Source organism: Trichomycterus rosablanca, chromosome 6 (assembly GCF_030014385.1).
Source record: "Trichomycterus rosablanca isolate fTriRos1 chromosome 6, fTriRos1.hap1, whole genome shotgun sequence".
Classification (NCBI taxonomy): domain Eukaryota; kingdom Metazoa; phylum Chordata; class Actinopteri; order Siluriformes; family Trichomycteridae; genus Trichomycterus; species Trichomycterus rosablanca.
The window spans coordinates 7,131,778-7,155,329 of record NC_085993.1 but is presented as its reverse complement, the minus strand read 5'-3'; the positions used below and the strand labels follow the sequence as shown (position 1 = coordinate 7,155,329).

General features: G+C 39.8%; 3 protein-coding genes and 3 non-coding genes across 9 annotated transcripts in view; all 6 read right to left on the bottom strand.

The window, feature by feature from the left end:
- Positions 1–2,364: 2,364 nt before the first annotated feature.
- rpsa (ribosomal protein SA) lies at positions 2,365–6,898 on the bottom strand. The gene is made up of 8 exons (XM_062997334.1): positions 6,849–6,898; positions 5,555–5,726; positions 4,474–4,592; positions 3,806–4,051; positions 3,596–3,724; positions 3,291–3,444; positions 3,048–3,092; positions 2,365–2,514 (listed from the first exon to the last, which is right to left on the bottom strand). Exons 2-8 carry the CDS (start codon positions 5,685–5,687, stop codon positions 2,417–2,419), a joined length of 924 nt encoding a protein of 307 aa, XP_062853404.1. The 5' UTR covers positions 5,688–5,726; positions 6,849–6,898; the 3' UTR covers positions 2,365–2,416.
- LOC134317384 (small nucleolar RNA SNORA62/SNORA6 family) lies at positions 4,191–4,332 on the bottom strand. The gene has a single exon (XR_010013204.1). It is a non-coding gene; the product is annotated as a small nucleolar RNA SNORA62/SNORA6 family (small nucleolar RNA).
- On the bottom strand, positions 4,755–4,895 carry LOC134317383 (small nucleolar RNA SNORA62/SNORA6 family). Its single transcript, XR_010013203.1, has one exon. It is a non-coding gene; the product is annotated as a small nucleolar RNA SNORA62/SNORA6 family (small nucleolar RNA).
- On the bottom strand, positions 5,808–5,948 carry LOC134317385 (small nucleolar RNA SNORA62/SNORA6 family). The gene has a single exon (XR_010013205.1). It is a non-coding gene; the product is annotated as a small nucleolar RNA SNORA62/SNORA6 family (small nucleolar RNA).
- An 816-nt stretch (positions 6,899–7,714) lies between the features above and the next one.
- Positions 7,715–18,805, bottom strand: slc25a38b (solute carrier family 25 member 38b). Of its 2 annotated transcripts, XM_062997328.1 has the most exons (9): positions 18,725–18,805; positions 17,721–17,847; positions 16,562–16,687; positions 14,154–14,278; positions 12,636–12,720; positions 11,102–11,281; positions 10,731–10,899; positions 10,370–10,536; positions 7,715–9,547 (listed from the first exon to the last, which is right to left on the bottom strand). In XM_062997328.1, exons 3-9 carry the CDS (start codon positions 16,574–16,576, stop codon positions 9,425–9,427), a joined length of 864 nt encoding a protein of 287 aa, XP_062853398.1. In that variant the 5' UTR covers positions 16,577–16,687; positions 17,721–17,847; positions 18,725–18,805; the 3' UTR covers positions 7,715–9,424. The 2 variants fall into 2 exon arrangements, with proteins under 2 accessions (XP_062853398.1, XP_062853399.1); XM_062997329.1 differs by lacking the exons at positions 16,562–16,687; positions 17,721–17,847; positions 18,725–18,805 and adding an exon at positions 14,893–15,858.
- A 2,084-nt stretch (positions 18,806–20,889) lies between these two features.
- Positions 20,890–23,552, bottom strand: part of LOC134316834 (myosin-9-like) — a 32,429-nt gene continuing 29,766 nt past the window's right edge. For all 3 annotated transcript variants that reach the window (XM_062997325.1, XM_062997324.1, XM_062997326.1), the window contains 2 exons: positions 23,271–23,443; positions 20,890–22,368 (listed from right to left, as the gene is read on the bottom strand). In XM_062997325.1, the coding sequence (XP_062853395.1) occupies positions 22,263–22,368; positions 23,271–23,443 (279 nt within the window). In that variant the 3' untranslated portion in view covers positions 20,890–22,262. The remainder of the gene's footprint in view (positions 22,369–23,270; positions 23,444–23,552) is intronic.

Sequence of the window (23,552 nt, the reverse complement as noted above, 5' to 3'; positions counted from 1 at the left end):
AGTGGAAATAGGGCACAGGTGGCTATTCCTCCTGATGAGTGAGTCTAGCTTGCTTGATTTCAAGATAAGTGTGGCAGACTGTCTTACACGGCAAAATAAGAGGTCCAGCAGGGAGACAGTCTCAAAGTGTTGAGTTCTGTCTTAAGGAGAAGTGTCACAGGTGACTAGCTTCACCTTTTCCACAAAGCAGCATGCTTCTGGACTGTACTGACTGACCACTGGCCAGAGATGGTCGCAGCAAGAGGGAGATGCAAAAATCCTGCTCTAAATATAGAGGGTTAATGTTTATACTATATAATGAAATCACTTTGATTTTAACTTATTTGTGGAGCTGACGTTGGATAAAATGTGGGTTTAACAACCATCAAAGTTCAACTTGTTCTGTTGAACAAATGTTCTGTTATGTGTGTAGCTAATTATTAAAACAGCGAACATTACCCAGATATCTAGTAACTTTGCTCCTAGCATCTGACAGTAACTATTACTATGCAACTGATAAAGTAGGCAGTGTAGCCTAGTGGTTAAGGTACTGGTCCAGTCATCAGAAGGTTGCCGGTTCAAGCCTCACCACTGCCAGGTTGCCACTGTTGAGCCCTTGAGCAAGGCCCTTAATCCTCAATTGCTTAGATTGTATACCGTCACAACTGTAAGTCGCTTTAGATAAAAGCGTCTGCTAAATGCAAAAAATGTAAATGTATTTTAATGGGGACGCCCCTCACTCACATGCAGGTAAGGTTAAACTAAAACGTGTGGAGGGGGATGTTTGATGTGCCAGGGGGATTCCGGGTGGGCAGCTTACACATCGCATTGGGGCTTATATGAAGGGGTAATGCAATCAAAAAATGAATTTCTGCATCTAAAATTAGCACGAGCTCATTAAATGCAGCAAATTTCTATTTAATATTTAAAAATGATATACTTATTTTTTTTAACGTTTATATGTGGGCTCTGATTTTTTCAGAGTCGTGTCTCCCTCGCCCCCCACTTGGGATTTCCGTCCCTGCACCAATAGTGACCAATTGCAGTGATTGTCTCCAGCTCATCAGTACTCAATTAACACCATTCAGGGTCACGGTGGATCCGGGGCCACCAAGAAACACTGAGCACAGCAAGCCATTACAAGGTTCCTTTACATTTAATCGCACCTAACGGTCAGTCCACATCTTCACGGAGAAAGACCAGAGTAAGGAAAGCCCACACGAGGAAAGGTATGCACAAGTCTTTGGTCAGTGACAGAAAAACAAGGATCGACCAAGAACCAAACGGCTTTACTGTGCAGAGGTGAATATCTTAATCCTTTTATTATTACAATGAGGTGAAAAACATTTTATCTTTTTTAAGGAACAGCAAAACCATGCCATGTTTACTAAACTCTGCAAATCACAGTATCATGATAACCTTTACCGCTCACAAGTACAAGCATGTCAGACTCCATGGCTCAAAATGTAGAATCTGATAATGGCTGTGCTCTAGTCTAGAATTAATGGTCATCCACATGTGAGAAGCCTAAAGTCAGAAAATCAACAACAGACATATTAAGTAATGTCAGTTACTCTAAAGCATTAACAGGTCTTTCTTTAAAGAAACTGTTGTGGACCTTAAGAAGTTTTATGCAATAGGCAGTCAAATGATCAAACGTTACAATGAAAATTTTATAGTGAATGGAGGAGTGTTCTAAATGATTTGAACAGCTCATTGAGTGGTTAAGCAATTAAAAACTTATGCACTATAAAAGCAGCATCCATGTGCTTTTGGCCATTATTACTGCTAACCAAACTATACCCATGCTTTTAACTTCATGGCTAGCAGTTTAAGGAAAACCCATTCCTTTTCCTACATGACTGTGCCAGATCCATAAGCAGATTGACAAGTCTGATATGGTGGAACTCAGGCAGTCAACATAGAGCCAAGACTGTATTGGCATGAAGTGGAATACTGATTGCATTGCCATCTCCAAAATACACACGTCATTGAGAGAAACAAATTCCCACAGACAGTGACTCAGACCAGGCATAATTCTATATAATTGTTCTTAGTTTTTGTACCTATACTATATTGGTATTGATAGAGTATTGAATCACAAATGAAAACATGGTTTGATTTTAAAGGCGTTGTGTTCACTGCAGTGTTTCATGTTTTTATTAGGGTCCGTCTTGTGTGTATTCAATCTTATATGACTAAGTTACTGAGAGCTATATCTTATATTACAAATATGAGAACATGGTTAAAAATAAAAAAGAATTTTAAATAACTTGAAGTTTAACATCCTGACAGGAACAGCTGGCCTTAAAAAGGAACAACAAAAGTGTATTTGTATTAGAAAGCATGTTAAATGCAGTGGATGTATGAAAAAACAGCACAATCTTTAATAAAGCCATTGTTTATTAGCTCAGCACCACACTAGTTTTAAGTGTGTTTAAGACCAGTCGGCGGTGGCTCCACCCCATTCTCCAGCCTGGGCGGTGGGGGCTGCACTCCAATCCTCAGTGGCAGGCTGTGCACTCCAGTCCTCGGCTAAATTGAACAGACCCATGAACAATAAATTACATTTAAAAGCATGTACAAAGCAAAAAGCATGTCATAAAAACTGCTTGTGTGCCCGTCTAAAGCAATCGGGTAGCCAATCAGCCTGATTTAAAAGCCATCTGATAAGATTCAGTCAGAATCAGTCATACAGATGACATTTTCCACTAGACAGCACAGTCATGCACACTGTATAGAACTCTCCACCCTGCTACAAACAGACTGGTCCTCACTAAGGAGTGCTCTCTACCAAAACTCTTCTAGTGCTATGACGAACAGAGCAGCTAAAGAAAATCAGCGCTGTTGGGATTGTGGGTGGTGCTAGTGTACCACGCAAAATCACACCTCAGAACAGGCTTACGAGAGTCCAGCAACCTGCATGATTGGGTGCTCTACAGACCCAATTGGGCTACAGAAAGAACAGCTGGATCCAGATTGACATCTAACCAGCGTTAAAATCACAGACTGAGCTCAACGACCAACATGCTTGCAAAGATGTAGTCTAGTGATGTGACGAAACTTACCAGGAAAACCTTCACCTGTGGGTGCAGGTTTGGCAGCAGCTGAAGCTGAAGGAAGAAAAAAGATAAATGTGAGCAAGCAGAAAGAATAAAAGGCAATCCTTCACATTTGTGGGCTAAACTGCAGGTGATCAATTATTTGCATTATTCTAGCAAAGTTCTACCAAGTGCTACAATAATTCAATGAACTAGTCACAGTGTACACAATATATATGATTCTGATTCTCAGAAAAACAAGTGTCTGACCTTCTACGACAGCAGGGAATTGCTGAATGGGCACAGATGGCACTTGGACACCCTCGGACCAGTCAGCCACCTCAGCCCCAGGAGCAGTCCATTCACCCTGGAACTCCTCCTTTCCAACAGCCTTCTCAGCTGCAGCCTGTTCCTCCTTCTCAATCTGCACAGAGAAAATAAGCATAAACCTCACACATTAATAGACTCACTCACAATTAAAGTGCACTTCAATCCAGATTGATCTTTTTTGAAAGCCCAGACTTTACCAAAACCTGCAACACCACATACAAAAAGAACATTTCTGACAAACTCACCTCCTCAGGATCTCTGTAGAAGTACAGATCAGGCATGACCTCCCATGGGTGCTCACGTGAAATGGTACCTCGCATCCTCAACACCTCCCGGGCCAACATCCACCACATTAGACCCACGGAGTGATGACCCTGAGCACAACAACACATCAGGATCATGCTGGGGTTCTACACAGCACTGACAGGTCAGTGAATGTCAGCACGAGAGTTTACCTTGTTGTTACAGGGGATGGCGATATCAACGTATCTGAGAGGAGAGTCAGTGTTGCACAGAGCGATGGTGGGGATGTTCACATAAGAAGCCTCAGTCAGCGGCTGGTGATCAGCACGTGGGTCGGTCACGATCAGCAGACGGGGCTCCCGGAAGGCAGCCTGAATCTGATTGGTGAATGTACCAGGCGTGAAGCGTCCAGCAAAGGTTGTGGCTCCGGTGGCAGAGGCGAACTTGAGCACAGCTCTCTGAAAGGAACACAGATCAGAAAGTCAGACGTGCTCAGGCTGTGAATGATGAAAGATGTCTGCGGAATATATGGAGATTCATTATTTACTGAAGATTCCTGTCACTGACAAATCTCAATGACTCCAAATGGTTTAATTGACATGTAGCTCAGGTCACTATCAAACCCCAGTCAGGGGCCACAGAGGGCCTCATGGTGTTAGCGAAAACCCAGCTAGCTTAATTTTGCACACCTCCGACACCCAAACACCAACGTTAGTGCCAGGCTTTAACAGTGTGCCACACAATTTAAACCTCTTTTTAAAAATGGAGCCATTATTTTTCACATGGTTGCTGTTTCGGTTGGGACTATTAGGTTGCTGGATGCTCACCAGAGCAGCACCTACCTACAGCATTAATCTGAAAGTCTACAGCATTTCTTTACCTGGCCGGTGTTCCTGGAGGAAATGACACAAACATCAGCTGGGTTCTCAATGGCAACGATGGCACGAGCAGCCAGCAGTAGTTTTTCCCAGGTTTTCTTCAGGTTGATAATGTAGATACCTGTCAAACAGAAACAACCAGATAAGGCTCATACATTTTCCTTACCTCAACTAGCGGTATTCTGGTCAGGGTCACAGCGAGTACATTTTTACTAAGGAGACAGGGCATGAGGCAGGAACACCCTAGGACCCAATCATCACCACAGTAAACGAACAGTTTAGGACATGTAGCTCAGGTCACTATCAAACCCCAGTCACTGGGCCAAAAGCCCTCATGGTGTTAGCGAAAACCCAGCTTGTTCACTTTAGCACACGACCTACACCTTAACACCAACGTTAGTGCCAGGCTCTAACAGTGTGCCACACTATATTACTGATAATGAAATACTTCTGTTCAAACATTAGCCTAACTTCAGTGTTAATCCAGATCGTTCCATAATAAAGAAAACAATGAAGATTTATCACAAGTCAGAAAATATTCACCTCACTGGATTTTTTGCTGGGGATCCAAAATGTGCCATTTCAACATAAACACCCAATTACACAAAATGCAAAAAACTTTAAAGACTGACTCTTATTCACAAAAGTATTCAGTTAAGTTAAATTCAACACACTGAAGCCCTTTTTGGCAGCAATTCTAGCTGCAGAATCTTTTTGGATGTGACTTCACAGCTGAATATAGATGGTTTATCCCATTCTTCATGGTAAAGCCACTTAAGTGCCATCAGGTTGGAAGGTGACTGTCTAAACTGCTTTCTTCAGATGTTGAGGTTTGAGTCTTGGTCTATTTACTGTCAGTGAAGGACATTTAAAGACTTGCCCAGAAGTCACTTCTGTGTTGTTTCAGCTGTATCCTTTCGATCATTTTAACGTTACAGGGATTTTAGCTTTGACATTTTCACTCTGAGTGATTAAATGTAGTGATGGTTAAAACGGGCCGTTTTGGCACCCCCAAAACACTGTGCAAAAGGGGGTCTGAATACTTTGATTCTAATGCAAGAACTCCTCAATCCAGACTCTCACCGTCACTTTTTCTCTTGTAGACGTACTGCTCCACCTGGAAGTCCAAGTTGGTTCCTCCGAGATGGGTTCCTGCAGCGAGGAACTTCAGCACATCCTCCTCCTTCATTTGAAGGACATCCAGACCTCCGGACATCGTGACCACTTTCCCTGCGCAACGAGTTTAGTGGAAAAGCTGCAAAAGTAAAAATAAAATTGTGAAATTCAGATTCAGAGAACTTCAATGTTCCAAAAAACTAATTTTAATATTTTAACGACATGTAGCTCAGGTCACTATCAAACCCCAGTCATGGGGCTCTGGGCCCTCATGGTGTTAGCGAAAACCCGGCTTGGTCACTATAGCACACCTCCGACACCCAAACACCAACATTAGTGTCAGGCTTTAAAAGTGTGCATGCACCACTGGTTCTGTTAAAGCAAGGATACATTCAGACTGGACTATAAAGATTTGTTGGGTCTCCAAGCAAGGTTATTTAACCTCGAAATGTTGCTTGGAATGTTTTATCTTGAGTCCAGTAAGTTTATCGATAACATTTAGCTCAAACAAAAACTGGTACAATTAGCAGCCGTCATTTAAAATAATTCAACTGAAAGCTTCAGATATCTACAAGTTGCGCAACAAGATTCATACTGTTCAACATTTAAGAGTAAAAACCTTTATACAATCACTATTTTATGAATTAGGTTCATTATGTTATGCATGTAAACACTCAGGTTTAAATCCATCTGATTAAGAAGGTTTCCATGAGCTGATGTGAATAATCAGAAAATCTCAGTATATGCATAAAATAAACCTGCTCTTGAAAATAAAACTTGATTTTGACTTGAGACATGCTTTCATTTAAATTGTTTTTAATATATAACAAAATTAAATTAGTATAAAACATGACATATTAGGGTTTTTTTTTATTACATCGTAAAACGCCACACTTTTATTTTAACTTCACCTTACTAAATTTACCTAGGACAGTTTTTACATATGTCGTCTAAACATCGACAACATTAAAATAAATTCTCTAAATCTTTATTCCAGCCTGTGGCAGTGTAGTAACTGACGCCTATGCTAAGCTACAATGCTAAGCTACAATGCTAAGCTACCATGCTAACTTCATACGGACACCATTCGCGCGGCCTCGTCATCCCACAAACAGAAAACTAACCAATCTTAACTTATTTGAGGAGCAAATCTTCATTGTTAAGTTTCAAAATACGCATTTCATCGCTTGACGCTACTTTAAGTGGCATTTTACGCAGAAAATGATTTTAAATAAACATAAAATTTAACATTTCTGCTCACCACGAGACAACGCCGTATGGAGTCTGTACCGCACGGCAAAAAGAGGGCGGGATCAGAAATGACGTCAAATATAAAGCTCAGCATGACCAATCAGATGTGTCTCTCAGACGGACAGAGCACGTAACAAATAGCATACTAGTTCACTTCGTAGGGTGTGAAAATAGAAAGTGTTTAGAACATGAAGGGAGCTCGTTTTGCACTCTACTTTACAATTACAATGCAGTTTGAGACGCGTCCTGGAAAAGTCCATTGAGTGATGACACTGCCCCCTACAATACAGGAGGGGTTCTCCAAGAGGAGATTTGCTCTGAGACACTAACACAACATTACAGAAATTCAAGATTTAATAATTATAATAAAATTAATTTGTTTATTTTTTAGGATTTTAACGTCATGTTTTACACACTTTGGTTTTATTCATAACAGAAACGGTAGTTACTCGTTACACAAGATTCATCAGTAAATAAGTTCAATATCAAACAGTTACGGACAATTTTGCATCTACAATTAACCTCACTTGCATGTGGGAACTGTGGGAGGAAAGCCACTACTAAAGGTGCAATGATTATTTGTTCTTACCATTGCAAATAAAGTGGAAATATCTGTAGAACAATGCAACAAAGATGTTTAAAAAATTTTATTAGAGCAAGTTTATTATACAACTAAAAATAGCATCTAAAAACACTGAGCCAGGCTGGTTTGTTTAAATTAAAGTCAAATTTCATTCTATGGCACTTTTGAATTTTTGTATACCTGTAAGTAATGGATAGTGGCTTCAGAAAAACCGAATCCTGGTGGTACATGGTGCTGTCAAGATTTCTGGGCAAAATGTCAGTTTGTTGTGAGATAAATGAACAAACAATAGCTTGTTCATAAAAAATGTTTATTGACATTTAAACAAACGAGGCACATCATTCATCTGAGCACAAAGAATCTAAAATAAAACATTAAAGAACACCTCCATCACGAAAGGAGATCTCCACCGAGCACGGCACCAAAACAGAGAACGCCCATCAGTGTTAGTGTGAACAGAGGTTCGATCATTCTTAATTAAAGTGCATTTACAAGCTAAGCCAGACTAAATCCGAAATTACACAATATACACCATATTGACACAATTTTATACACAGTACGCCATCACAGACCCTCATCCATCATCATTCACCATTTCACACAATCATTCATCGTCACCCACCATCATGCACTTTCACTCTCATACATGATACACCAATGTACCATCACACACCATTCAACATTCTCAAAAGCCACATTCAGCTTATTTATAACAGCATTTAAACACGCTAATAACAAATGCATTTTTCAGTGTTTTGACTAAAGTAAAATGATAAATTTGCTTTTTAAATAACTCTGAGGCACCAATACAATGTAAAACACAAAGACTTAAGGAAAATGTAGTCTTTCAATTTTAATGAACACATGCACATCACGTGGGAGAATTCAGGTGGACTGATAACTTCTGGTTAAACACTTTAAAGTGTTCATACTGAAAACAAATGGTAGTCATAAAATATTAGGTAACATTAACATAAGCAATTAAAGTCAAAAGTTTTTACACCCCTGTATTTTATCAGTCTTGAAAAGTCAGTGATTTTGGTGACTGAATGATTTACACACTTCTCCAAAAAAATAACAAAACAAAAAGAAAAACTCAGCAAACTGCAGTGTTGGAACTTATGAGCAGGAATCTCGGCAGAGCCACTGACCTGGCGTCCAACAACACAACTGGCAGCGGGTCGGACTGGGTCTTTTCCTGATCCCGTTGCAATATCCGATATCAGGGACTGGTCAGTACAAATATAGGGGGTGGGGTGAGTCACATGAAGCTTAGCATGGCTCTCTTTACACGATACGGCTCTGTGTGTGAATTCAACTCTGGCAGGTGATAAGAAGCGCCTGCAGATTGGACAAGTGTCGAAGAGGGCGTGTGGTGATCCAGCGCTCGCTGATCAGATTGGTGGTTGTGCAAGCAGCATCAGATTCACAACTGGAAATCAGAAATGACTAAATTGGGAGATAAAAGGGAAAAATCCAGGAAAAAATAAAACCATAATGATATGGGAGTGCTTGATTTCAAGTCATCTTTTGTTGAACTGAGCTTCACTTCAGCTACTCCTGCTTCCTCTCCCCTTTTAAAAATGCAGTAAGTGGATTAACTACTACAGTTTCCCCTTCAGGTGAGAATGATAGATGAGTGTGAGTGTTTGATGGCTAATAATGTAACAGTTTCTGGTCTAATTTTATCGGTGGGAATGGAATTATTGGCTCAATATCAAAGGTCTGATTGTCAGAGCTAAGTGCTTGTTGTGTGTGTGTGTGTGTGTGTGTGAGGGAGTGTTTAGTGTGTTTACGTGTGTGTGTAGGAGTGTAGGAGTGTTTGGTGTTCATATCAATGTACCGTGTGTGTGTGTGTGTGTGTGTGTGTGTGAGGGAGTGTGTATGTAGGAGTGTTTAGTGTGTTTACGTGTATGTGTAGGAGTGTAGGAGTGTTTGGTGTTCATATCAATGTACCGTGTGTGTGTGTGTGTGTGTGTGTGTGTGTGTGTGTGAAAGAGAGATCAGGATTTGAGACCCATGCGTGCCATCAGCTGTTCATACACAGTCCAGGCCATCGCCGCCATCAGAGTTCTCCTTAAAGAACGTGGAACTGCACCACGAAAAAACCCACCAACACCATGTTCCTAGGGAAAAAAGTGCATAATTTATTTAACAGACACTCCACAAGCAACAATATAGGATCAAAAGTATGTGGACACCTGACCTTGAACTTGCTGGTCATCAAATTTGTGTGTATTAATACAGAGCTCAATCGGCCTCCACGGACCTTCCACTAGATTTTGGAGTATACATGTGAAAATTGTGAGGTCAGTCAAAGACACTGGATACAAAAGTCTGGGTCACTATCAATGTTCCAATGCATGCAAAAGATGTTCAGTAGAGTTGTGGTCAGGGTTCTGTACAGGCCAGTTCCTCTACATCAAACTGCTTAAGTCGTGTCTATATGGACCTGACTTTGTGTATAGGGTTGCAGGCATGCTGAAATAGGAAAGGGCCTTTCCCAAACTGCTGCCACAAACTTAAAGGCCATAATTTATTGTATGGAATTGATTGTATAGATTTGTTTTTGTATTTCTGTAATGGGATTTGTTTTCTTAGGTGTGATTTAATGGAAAACATAGCCTAAAGTTTCTGGACGCTCCTTGATATGTTCTGTACAAAATACTTTATACTAAACATTATGTATATTTAGTACCAGCAGTGTAGCAGGTCGCTGGTTTAAGTCCTACATCTGCCTCCACTGTTGGGCCCTTGTGCAAGACCCTTAACTCTCAATTGCAATATTAAGGTGCTTTAAATAAAAGTGTCCACTAAATGTCGTGAATGCAGCATGTGAACTTAAACCTGTTGTCAGGTAATTAAGGCACGAGAGAAACAGTAAAGCCAAGATCAGGAGCGGCCACATTCTGTGTGTGAGTGTGTGTGTGTGTTTGTGTGTTACTCACAGTATAAATGAAGCGTACTGCATCTCTGGTTCGGCTGTAACATGTTGGATTCACCTGCATGTGTGTTTTCACCACGTCGGCCGGCTGCGTTACCAGAGATGCCAAAATCCCCGCAAAAACACCACAGCTGAAATTCAACAGAGGAGCCAAACCTGACGAGCTGAGCTCTGAGAATCAGACACAAGCAAACCATCAGTTCTGATGCTTTTCAGTCCCTTTTCTATTTATCCAAGCTCAAGCCTATCACTGGGAAGGGTTTTTAAGCATGAATGTCCCATCATATATATATATATATATATATATATATACACACACATATACACATATACACATATACACATACACACACACACACACTGACCATGTGGCAGTGCCCGCTTGCTCTGGCTGTAGATCATCACGTAGATGCCGGAGAATGGGGCGTCTCTGAGCAGTGTAGCTGTGAGACCCGAATACAGAGCTCTGGGGCCCTCTGTCTCACACACACTTCTCAACGCCCCCCATACACTCAAATATTTATAGTGTCCACTCTGAAACAAACACACACACACACAGTGTGCATTAAGACTGTGAACACAGATTTCAGTAAAGGGGTTATTACTTACGATGGGTGTCCACATACATTTGGCCACATTCTGTTATGAGTATGTGTGTAAGAGAAGTAAGGTTTACAGCGGCAGTACACATTTGGGCTTAGAACACTTTTGGACTCCTCTCAGTGTGTATTTGTACCTCAAAGCGAGTTTTGATGACAGTAAAGGGCAGCATGGTGACTCCAGCCACGCAGCGTGCTGCCGCGCCCAACAGCACAGACTCAAACGCCCCCGGTGCCTTCAGCTCAAAGAAATGCTGCTTCAGGGAGTAAAAGGTGCTGAAATAAATCCCTACACCTGGTATACAGCGCATAAAGGACTGCGGAGAAAGAGAGGGAGAGAATAAGAGAGAGGGAGAAAACACATTTGCATTAGGTATTAACAATGTTAAATCAACTGCCCTGTATGGCTATGTGAGAGGCCTGCTTACAAATCAGGAACTCAGCAAATGGGACTGATGGGACCAGAGTTCTGAAAAACTAGTACAGACTCAGTAACCATCACCTGTTCAGAGAGACCAGCAGACACAAACAGTCCTGGTTACTAATGAGGAGAGACTGTGCCAGTAGTGCCAGAGCAATAAGATAGAGACAGATCTGCATTTACAGATCTGCATATGAACATACACAATTTATTTGGGCGGCACGGTGGCTAAGTGGGTAGCACTGTCACCTCACAGCAGGAAGGTCCTGGGTTCGATCCCCAGGTGTGGTGGGGTCCTTTCTGTGTGGAGTTTGCGTGTTCTCCCTGTGTCTGTGTGGGTTTCCTCCGGGTGCCCCGGTTTCCTCACACAGTCCAAAGACATGCAAGTGAGGTGAATTGGAGACACTAAATTGTCCAAGACTGTGTTCGATATAACCTTGAGGAGTGATGAACCTTGTGTAATGAGTAACTACCGTTCCTGTCATGAATGTAACCAAAAGTGTAGAACATGATGTTAAAATCCTAATAAACAAACAAACCAACAAACACAATATATTCAGATAAATTCCTTACCAAAATTCATCACATATTCACTGAGTTTAAAGGGCTTTCTGGTGAGGAGAAGATACCATATGTTCTTGGTGAACATAAAGAGGCACTGGCATGTTCACTCAGAGGGACAGTAACCACATACCAAATATCAGAGACATAGACCTGTGAGCACATGCTCTCATTATTGTTAGTGATAAAGTACTGGTAAGTAATGGTAATAGGAGTGTTACTGTTGCAATTATATTTTTAATATTACTGTCGTTATTACTATTATTGGTAGAAATAATATATTTTATTTAGCATATTGGTATATTATTATTATTATTATTATTATGTAATATAATAATTCCTAATTGCTTTGCTAATAAATTATTTAAATCTATTTTACCTTTTGTTTACCATGTTCATTTCTTTATCAAAACTTTGGCAATACACATTTGAACACTTGTCATGCCAATAAAGCACGATTAAAGTAAAATGAATTGAGAACGAGAAAAAGAAAGAGAATACGAGATAGACAATTAGAGAAAATAGAGAAAGAGAATGAAAAAAGAGAGCAAGAAAACAAGAGAAGAGAAAAAGAGAGAGAAAATGAGAGAGACAGACAAAAACACACATTTGTGTTAGGTATTAACAATATTAACTATTCAAACAAATAAAGAGAGAGAATAAAAGAGAGAGAGGTGACTAATGTTTACCGGTGAAACTCCCTTCCACAGCCCCAAGAGTTTCTCTGTACGAACCACTGTGACGAACACACGCAGCATCCCAACCTTCGGAGAACTGAGAGAGAGATTCAGATTACTACAGATTCAACATTAATACTTCCTCACAGCTACACTTTCATTTCACCGCCACAGGAGATGCTTGTTTCTGATTGACAGAGAGAGTGCGTGTGTAAATATTATAATTTTGATTATTATTTTGCACTGTTTTTATTAATATTTTATTCTACTTTATATTTTTGCACATGTAACTGTTTTGTACATATTTGTTCTTATTGTTATTTTTATTATTTCTCTGTAACTTGCTTTGGCAATACGACTGTCCTTATTTGTCATGCCAATAAAGCTTCTTTTGAGTTGAGTGTGTGTCACACAAACACACACATGCATGCACGCACAACTAATTTTTATTCTTATTACTACATCATCACTGTCAATGTTACCATTTTTATTGTTACTATTTGCACTGTATTTATTATTATTTTATTCATTCTTATGCATCTGTAACTATTTTGTATATATTTGTTCTTTCTTATTGTTATTTTTTTTCTTTTCTCTGTAACTGAGCTTTGGCAATACGAATGTCCTTATTTGTCATGCCAATAAAGCTTCCTTTGAGTTTGAGAGAGAGGGAGAGAGACTGTACAAATTTGGTGTGTCTATGGGAATTTGTGCCGATTCAGTCAGTAGAGTCAGTGAGTTCAAGTACTGGCTCACAAAAGTTTAATTAATCCCAAAAGTGTTCAATTGGAATGAGACCAGGGCTTTGTGTATGCAGCTGAAGCTCCTTGCTAGTTAAACCTTGTCTTTATAAAGCTTGCTTTGTGCACAGAGGCATAATCATGCTGAAGGAGAAAGGGGACAGTAGCTGTCAGCATGTTCTACCAGGTAGTTTAAATCCTGGTTCTTCCACCAGTAAATGATGCACACATGCCCAACAGTCCACATGATCTTGGTAAAAATAGGATTTGTTGAACCAGTCGACCTTCATCCCTGGCCCTGAAGTCCAGTTCAGAAGTCTGTGTGCACATGGTAGGTGCTTTAGACAGTGGTTGTGTGTTCAATGCACTGTGTTGTGACACATTCACCTCATCACCAGAATTAAAATCATCTGCAGTTTGATTATCAGCAGATTTTCTGCTGGTCCGTATCAGACCCCACAGCCTTCATGTCCTCTGGCATCAGTGAATCTTGGCTGCCCAACAACTTATCAGTGGTTGATGTGTCGTCCCTCTTCAGACCAGTCGGTGGGTACACACCACAGCTGCCTGTGATACCTTGTTGTTTGGGAGATACTTTAACCCAGTAGTCTGGCCATACCAATCTGGTCCTTATCAAAGTTCCTCAAGTCTTTACGCTGATCAGATCTGCTGCATTCAACACATAAACTACAAGGAACTACCATCAGCCCAACATCTAACAGATCCCTCACCCTCAATTGTCCTAATGTTTTGGCTAATCACTGTAATGTCAATATAGACAATTTCTCACCCGGGACGGACGCTGTTCTGTAAAGTCTGCAGTCGAGTTTTCACCAGATCGAGGGGCTGGAAGAGTAAAGTGGAGCATGTTCCACTGAGAGAACCACACATAAATGCCTTCAGCACCGGATGAGCCTGAACAAAGACACAAACCGAGAGAAAGAGCAGTGTGTTAAAGTTACCAGGCGAAGATGAAAAACGCTCTTTTCTTAGAAACTTTAGCATATAGTGCTATGGAACCCCCCCATAACACACACCCACACCCACACCCACTTGTTTAGTCTATAAATAGGTCAAACTGAGTACGATCCTTCCCTATGATTCTCTGTTCCCATGCACCTTTAAACCAATCACTGGACACTTTCCCCAGACATTAATCCTGTCAGATATGGTCCAGAGAGACCACACAGACACACAAGCACAGTCGGCAATCCATGGCAAATGTGTTATTAACCAACCTGGTGATTATTCTGTCTAATTTGCATAAACACACACTAATTTTAGAAAAGCCCCAATCATGCCAACTGAGGAAACTGAGCGGGGTGTTACAGTGGCTACATTACCCGCTCTAACAGTGTGTACATGATGAAAATGGGTGCTGACAATTTTCTTGACACACAGGAATGTGTCAGACTGGATCAGTGTGCGCGGTAGTACGCACCCCCAACACACACACACACACACACACACAAACACACACACAGGGTTAATTTGTACAAAGTGAAGACGGTTGTTTTAGGATGTCGTACCTTGTTCAGGCTGCTGTGTGATTTTGGTGGTGTGTCGTTTTTATCCTGCATTTCTTCTTCTTCACTCATGACACCCCTGTCCTCCTTTTTTCTTTCTACAGTTCTATCATGTCTCTCCTTACACTGATCACCTCCCCTCTCTCTGTCGCTCCTCTCCTTCTACAAGCTTCCATGCTTTTCTTTCTACAGCTACTTGTCGTGTCTTCTCAGCAAGTCTTCTGACTGCTGCCGCTGAGGATCTCTCTAATTTCTCTCTCAGCTGTTCTGTCCCCGTCCTGTATTCTTTCTCCTATCGCTTCTTCTTTATCAACCAGCTTCTTTTGTGCTACTTTGCATGTGTTTCTCTTTTCAAATGTGAAATCCTTCTGTGCTTTACTTTCTCTACGCCTCACTCCTCTCCTCTCTCCTCGCAGACTTCAATTCAACCTCGTCTCCTGTTTTTTTTCTTTTTCTCAGCTCTTCTCTCCTGCTTCTCTATCCGTCACATTTCCAGCGTTGCTCTTTACTTCTTGCAGCCTTCACGTTACGTCCTACCTCTCCACTTCTCTCTGGATTTCTTCTCTCACTGCTGACGGCTGGGCATCTCTTTTTCTTTCTGTTTTCTTTCTTCTCTCTTCACATCAACAGGCTTTATTCTTTCTTTTGAAGGCACTCTTTTTCCTGAGCTTTTCTAAATGCTAATCACACAGCCTGTTAAACATCATTTCCTTGATTGATCCAAAAAATTTTTTTTTGCTCTCTTCTTGCTGATCTTCTGATTTTTAGTTTTTCTTTATTACATTTTCATTATTTTTGCTCTTTATTTGCCTCTGTATTAAACCAGAGGCTCTGTTCTGTCCATCTCTCCTTCACCTTATTCCACCTTTGATTGCACCTCTAAATGCCTAAGCCACAAGTTTCTGCTTTCCTCTCGAACACGTCTTGCTCTTTGCATCTCTGCCACATCGAGTCTTCTCAAAGGACCATGAGTCATGTAATAGCCGCAGGACTCGCTTGTTTATGTCTGTGTGTGCGTGTCTGTGTGTGTGTTTCACAGGAGACTGTCTCAGTAATTTTAGCGTAACATTTCCTCCATTGTTACTCATTCCTCTCCGTTTGTCCTCACTTTTTGATGTGCAATTATACAAATGGTTTTCAAAATGTTCTTCCAACATGGAGGTCTTACAGAATTCTGTAATGTGCGTGATGTGGAGAACATGAGCACCACAGCAGATTAAAATCATCAAAACAGATTTCAGATACAAACATGCCAAGCTCTGCGCATCACACTCACCCTCACATTCAGAGGCGGGCTAAAGACTACACACGTCTCCACCAAACATGTATGGAGGAACACTACACTATCTCTATTCCTCCATTACTAATACCAGCAGGAGTCAATATTGCAACAGTAGAAGAGTTGCCGTCGTTAGAGAAGCATACGTCTTCACAAAAGAAGCAAGCACATGGTCATCATGCCTCATGTTCACATACTTTTGCTCATACAAAGCATTTTTACTTCAAATTTTACAAAACCTGAAATATGACCGTGAGACTGTAGCTCTGATTTTTAGGTCGTAAGATTCTACCAGCACGCTGCTGTCCATCCAGTGTGAATAAACCCTAATAACTGTTTATTTTACCAACCCGTGGTTCTTCAGATGTGGATTTTCCATGAAAGATCACTCACCAAAGCGACCTCCATAGCTGAGGAAGAAGATGATGATGAAGAAAGAGCTGAGTGTGATGGAGAGGAAGCGCTCCACTCCCTCTTCTCTGTTTCTTGCCTGGCCGTCGTGTTGTTTCTCTGAATGACCTTTACCATAAACACACACAAACACCAATACATTTACTACACATGAGCTTTCATAAATCATACACATAAACTAGTTCAGACTTATCCAGTGGCTACAACCCAAAAGAGTACAGCAGCAAACATCACAGAACAATTCAACAGCAAACGCAGAACATTGCAGATCGCAGATAATTCAGCAGCAAATATCACAGAACACCGTAGAACATCTCACAGAACACCGTAGAACAATCCAGCAGCACATATCACAGAACGATCCAGCAACAAATATTACAAAGCAGCATATAACATTTCATCAGAAAATGTCACAGAACAATCTAGCAGCAACCATCACAAAACATCACAGAACAATCCAGCAGCAACCATCACAAAACATCACAGAACAATCCAGCAGCAACCATCACAAATCATCACAGAACAATCCAGCAGCAACCATCACAAAACATCACAGAACAATCCAGCAGCAACCATCACAAAACATCACAGAACAATCCACCAACAAACATTGCAAAACATCACAGAACAATCCACCAACAAACATTGCAGAACATCAAAAAAATCCAGCATCAAAGGACCTTCCTCATGCTGCTGCCACAAATTTGTAAGCATGTAATTTATTTACAAAGGGGTGTCCACATACTTTTGGTTATATGGTGTATCAATGTTAGTTACATGACATATGGGCATCAGAACTGAATACTGGAGCAACTGGTCTGACAAATTTTATTTTCTCTAGGATCATGTGAACAACTTTTAGCCAAGAGATGCAACATTGCAACCTACAGAAGTTGAAGGAGCTGCTGGTAACATTCTGGTACCAGATACCACATGAATCCTCTATAGTGCAAAAGTGCTGCAATATACTGTAGATATTGTGTTATTATTTAGATCTGTCTGCCTTATTCCTTTTAGGATGTGTATCGACATGTAGGAGCTTCTGAACGTCCATTAGAGCTTGGAATCCAGCTCAGGATAAACAAGAACTAAGAAGTGGGTAACAATGAGACAGATCTAAAGGTAAAATACTGAAGCTTACCTGAGTTAATCTCTGATTAAGGGCCGAAGATGCTGCTGATGCTTCTGCTGCTGGCGTTGATGGTAATGAAGAGTAAAGGTAGCTTGGTGATGAACATCATGTAATGGTTGTATTTCACAACGTGAGCCTGAAAATCCAGAAAATGTGACTGAAGGAGTAGATTTGTGAAAATGTCTCAGCAACAAGGGTGAGTAATCATGTAACACAGATTAACTCATTATTTTTTAATTATTTTAGGATTTTAATGACTTCACCGAAACGCTTTTTAGATATGTGGGCACCATTTTAATGACTTCATCTAAATGCTTTTAAGATGTATGTGGGCACCACCCGAGCACCCCTTTTTGTGGCTCTTAGATTACATTTGACCATTCAAAAAAAATTATTTTCAGCAAAAAGTGAAGTTTGGGTTTTCTTTTCTATCTTGATGAAGAGGCCACTGTTCAGTGCAGCCAAACTAACCTTATTTATATGGGCAAGCATACTAGAATCACCAGCTGTAGTCCAGCATAGTAAAGAATGAGAAATTAAGAAGTCATAATGCAAGGTTACACTGTAGAACTTTATACACCCTCAGATTAACGAAAAAATAAAATAGTAGATCCTGATTGTAAACACTTAATACATATCATTAGCATTGCTTCATTTACTGTTCATGTTTTGTCAGTATCACTGACAGCAAGTGACTGGATACACAACACAATGAGACGCCATGTGTTAGAATCATGTAATATGTATATATATATATATATATATAAATAAAATAAGATTTAAAAGCTGATGTAACCCTGTCACACAGGTATAACTGTACTGACTGCTCAACTAGCCAACAGGCTAACACTCAGCTACATGCTATTTCTTACGTAGCTAACGCTAATAGCTAGTCTCAACGGTTTACAGATGATATAAACCTTAACCTGCTCTCTAGTTTAAGACTACTCGCCAAAATCAGCCCTATGAGAGATATAAAGTGTACAAATGTACAAATATAAATAATTTCTCACCTGTATAAAAGTTCTACACAGACACGCCGGTAATGCTTCGTTTCACCAGCGGTTGGAGACATTCGATTCTTCGATTCCGGTCTTTCAGATTAAGGAGTCGATTCTAACTCTTCGGAATCGATTCAATACTGTAAACTTGATTCTGCTCAAGTTCACGCAGAGGGCATGAAGTCTCGTCTCTGAAATGAAATCATATTTAGAAATGTCGACTAAAAAAATGAAGTAACATTGGATTTAATGACAAAATCTATATATAATAGTAAAACTAAACATTTACACATGTCGCTAAAGGCAAGTACTTATCAAGAATATGGCAGAGTAATTGCAATAGGGAATTGAAAATGACTAAATTGAGGATGGGGCTGTATGCTATGACAAATATAAAAAATATATTAAAAAATAGTATGCCCTAAAATTACATGAGAAACAGGAGGAAGTAAAATTACAGATAAACGTACATATTATAAAAGTTTGTTTGCTTATATTTGTTTAGAAAATTAAGCGTTGTGAATGATTGGTGCTCTGCCCAGGGTGTTTCTGCCTTGCGCTGCCCTGCGTGTTCCCTAGTGGAACTGGACCAGCGTTTGATGAAGACTCAAGAACATTAACACATTTATTAAACTCTTAAAATCGAAATTTTTATTACAAAGCACTGGAATCAGAATCAGAGTCGATTCCGTTATTACTGGAATCGAGAAGCTTTCTACGCTAGTGACTTTTAAATACTTTTTAAAAATACTTTTAAAGTCTCTTATTTTGCACTACGCATGCGCACAACTATACTAAGGCTTCGTACCAATCAGTCCCCTGTTCCATACGTAGTGCACTACTATTAAAATTTAATATTATTGTAATGTTGAAATAGTGTAATATACGATGTAGACTATGCATACAGTGCTGCGAAATGTCTAGAGAATAAAGATGAGAAACGGGTTGAACCATTGTATGCAGCCGCGTCTGCGGGTCTTTTCAGATGGAACCGGTTACATCTCGCTTCCACCAGAACCACTGTCGCTTAAAACGATGTTGCTTAAAAAGCGCCATTTCTAACGTGTAGAAATCTTTCCAACAAAAGATTTTATTTATTTATTAGGATTTTAACATCATGCTTTACACACTTTGGTTACATTCATGACATAACAGGTAGTTACTGGATACACAAGATTCATCAGTTCACAAGTTGAATATCAAACAGTCCTGGACCATTGAGTCATTAACCTGACTGCATGTCTTTGAACTGTGGGAGGAAACCGGAGCTCCCATGTTCAAGAACATGAACATGCAAACTCCACACAGAAAGGACCAGGACCAGGACCACCTGGGGTTTGAACCCAGGACCTTTTTGCTGTGAGGTGACAGTGCTACCCACTGAACCACCTTCCAGCAAAAAGGGACATCTCCAGAACTATACTTTGTTAACTGTGTATGATCTCCGTTCTGTTAAGAGCTTCTCAGTCTTTCAACACCACATTCACATTCAGCAAGTTGCTGTCTGTATATTTTTGACTTTTTCAGAAAACCCACAATGAAAATCATTCAAAGTTTTCGATGTTTAAAGTAATGTGTAGTCATTGAAACTCTCTAGCAATTACTATACACATACTTTAGAAGCATATGTAAACCTCTTGACTATAAATATTCAGAACAGGCATTTTCTCTATAAGAGCTTCGGTTCCTCTCTGAAAGCTCTTAGTTTACAATAGTTTATTGTGGAATACATGCGATTCATAAAAAAAAAGAATATCTTCCAGTTCTTTAAGGGGTAAATGAGTTGAAGCTATTTAGTGTGCACTCCAGAAGTTTCTGGGAAAAAAACTAAAAACTTTAATGATGTTAAAATTTGGTAATTAAGGAGAAGGAGCCTTGACTTTAGCCTGATGTTGGTTAAACTCCCCTTGAACATTTCAAGCAGTATGGGGGTGTTGCCATCCTAAAATATGTAAACCAAAAAGGAAAACGTGTCTGCACCATAAGGTGTACCTGGTCCTGTAAATCCACCCAATTACTTTTACCTGATGTTGGTTATACCATTATGGATCATTCATCATATTAGACATCTTCAGCAAAAGATTTTCCATTAAAATGTATCTAATCTGGTGAAAGCTAAGACAGATCAAATAACACTTTAATAGAGTCAAATAAGGTTTAAAAAGAATGGCAGCAGACATTTCATACTTGCATCTTTAATATGTCTGTGATATAAAAATTGCAGCTGCAGTTTTGGTACAAAAGCAGTGATTAAAAATACATGGAGAAAAGCAGAATTCTGATCAAGTCATACAGATACACATGATTACATAGTGAAAGGAAGAAAATTCAGTCAATGATTCCATTTAATACAAGAACAAATAAATCTATTCAGACTTATCAAAGGGAATACAGATATAAAAATCTGGCAATAAGCTATTTTAATGTTGTATCCCTCCACCCAAATGCATTAACACGATTATTATATCACCTTTACAAGACTTCTAATAAACCACGGCTCAATCTTTAAATGTTTTGAATACTGCAGTGTGTTTTATAACGACAATATAGCCATAACAACCAATAAACAACAATCGCAAAAGAGGGTGGAATGTGAAACTGAAATGTGCATTGTTTTGCTCCGGTGCTAACATGCCTATATTAATGTGCTAATAGTCGAAAGGAACAAAAATTCTGATCGAAATAAGTACATTACAATGGTGCTACCAATATACCATAAAAAAACTATAAACCGATGAGATTAAAAAGTGAAGCAACTTTTTCTGACAAAGGCAAAAATACAAAAATGATAATCTAGAAAAATATGTTAGAACATTTTAAGCCCCTATTTATTCCTGTTTATGCTTAATGTCAACACATCAGGCAGATATACAGTATATTTGTACACCGTCAAAAAGGGACCTCTGTACCTTTGACCATAACTTTACCAATTTAATTCTGAATGAAACAGTGAATAAAAAAAAAAAAAGATCAACATTTGCCAAAGTGATTGTTATTGCCCACTGCACCTTAGCCGTGTAGTTAAGATACCTTGTGAAATGATAATTTTCACAATTACAATTTTTATATTAACACGTGACAACTTTAATTGTGAACAATAAAATGTCAATTTATGACTAAATTCAACACTTGCAATCTGTTTTTGCAATTGCAAGTTACAATGTTAATGTGAAAGAATTTTGACAATTCATCAACATTTGCCAAAGTTATGGGCTAAAGAGGTCCCCTCTTGACTCAGTGTATTGTTAATATTGTTACATGTATATAATGTATTCAAATTACTAAGGCAACCATTATTCCCAGTCAAGTGCAAGTAAAATATGTAGGTTGCCAAAGTAAAAATACTCCAACATCGACTTCCATCACAGTCACATGTCTAATCTAGTAAGCAATCTGGCAACCCTGCATCAACCCATTACAATACAGATGTATTACAGTATTGGCTAAATCTTTAAGTGCTGTGGGGTTGGTAAGTGTGATGGACTGAAATAGTGTGAAGACTAGAAGACCCAAGTTTGGTGTAATTCGATTAGTTTTTCCTACAAAAGCATTATTCAGGTGTCGTCTCGGAGGTCTCACTCGTCATGTCCACGTCCTCTTCACTGTCCACACCACGCGCCACACGCCGAACGTTCAGGGTGTAATCACCACCACGCCTGTAAATCACCACAAATACAGAGTAAGGTCAAAGCAATGTACATTAACTCTAATAAAAACATCTGCTGTTTGTGCCATTACTAGCTGCTAACACAGTTACTATAGGGATGCTAGCAAACTAGCATTAAAATGCACATAAGCTGTTATACAAGTTATACAGAAAATACGAATGTAAAGTGAAGCAAACATTTGTTTCAATTTTGCTTTGTGTTGCAGTAGAACCCTGAACTCCTAGTGCTAAAGCCAGCTACACTGATCAGTGTATCCTCAGTCCTGGGCAGGACCAAGACTTGGTGCTTGAGTTGTCTACACAATTGGTCTTGATCTCAAAACATTGCACATCTTGGTCTGGCCTGTGATTCAGTCTTTGTTTTTACATTTCTTGAATCATCTTTGTCTACAAAATTAATGGTTAAGTCTTTTTTCTGAATTTTTTCCCTTTATCTGCCAATTTAATCATTTCCAATTCCTCATCTGATCACGTCCCTTAAACGTGTGTCCAATTTGTGGCTGCTTCTTATCACCTGCCCATGTTGGGTTCCCACACAGAGCCGTATCGAGTAACAAGAACCACACTAAGGTCCATGTGACTCTCCTCCCCTTTTACTCAAACATGTGCCCAGACCAATTAGGGAGATTGCATATTGGAGCTGCAACATAAAAAGGCACCATGCAACCTTCCATCCCTCAAACACAGCAAACTGCAGAGCTGGGCATCCACCCAAAGATTCAAACTGGCAAGTTTCAACACTCTGCAGTGGTTTGCTAGCTTGTTAGACTTCTGCTACAGCGAAGTGCCCTCGAGCCAAGAATTTAAAGGTTAAGACTAAGAGTTGCACTACAGCAATGCACAGACACTTTAATATCCGGGTGAGAATCTCTGCTTAAACAGGACCAGTACCTCAGTTTGGTCTTGAGGACGCTGACCTCACGATTCATTACGTCGCTGGCCTCTGTGGCATCCTCAAGCTCTCTTTGTAACTTCCTGCGGGAGGCGTTAGCGCGTGTGGCTTCCTCCTCAGCTTCCTCCAACTGGCGCTTCAGCTGCTTCATCCGCGTGTTAGCTTTCTCCATCTGAACACCAAGAAAAAACATTAGTCACTAAAAATCTGGGAAAAATGTGTATGTTCAATAGTTTTAAATGGAACCAAAACAAATAGCTGAAGACAGTGAAATAAACATG

Excerpts from the sequence above, each read along its gene's own strand:
- rpsa (XM_062997334.1), bottom strand. The coding sequence starts at position 5,687 with ATGTCCGGAGGTCTGGATGTCCTTCAAATGAAGGAGGAGGATGTGCTG. Across the intron at positions 3,725-3,805 it reads CCATCCCCTGTAACAACAAG|GGTCATCACTCCGTGGGTCT; the intron begins GTAAACTCTCGT and ends TGTTGTGCTCAG. Across the intron at positions 3,445-3,595 it reads TCTACAGAGATCCTGAGGAG|ATTGAGAAGGAGGAACAGGC; the intron begins GTGAGTTTGTCA and ends TTCTCTGTGCAG.
- slc25a38b (XM_062997329.1), bottom strand. The coding sequence starts at position 14,961 with ATGAGTGAAGAAGAAGAAATGCAGGATAAAAACGACACACCACCAAAA. Across the intron at positions 14,279-14,892 it reads CACACAGCAGCCTGAACAAG|GCTCATCCGGTGCTGAAGGC; the intron begins GTACGACATCCT and ends GTCTTTGTTCAG. Across the intron at positions 10,900-11,101 it reads TCATCAAAACTCGCTTTGAG|AGTGGACACTATAAATATTT; the intron begins GTACAAATACAC and ends TGTTTGTTTCAG.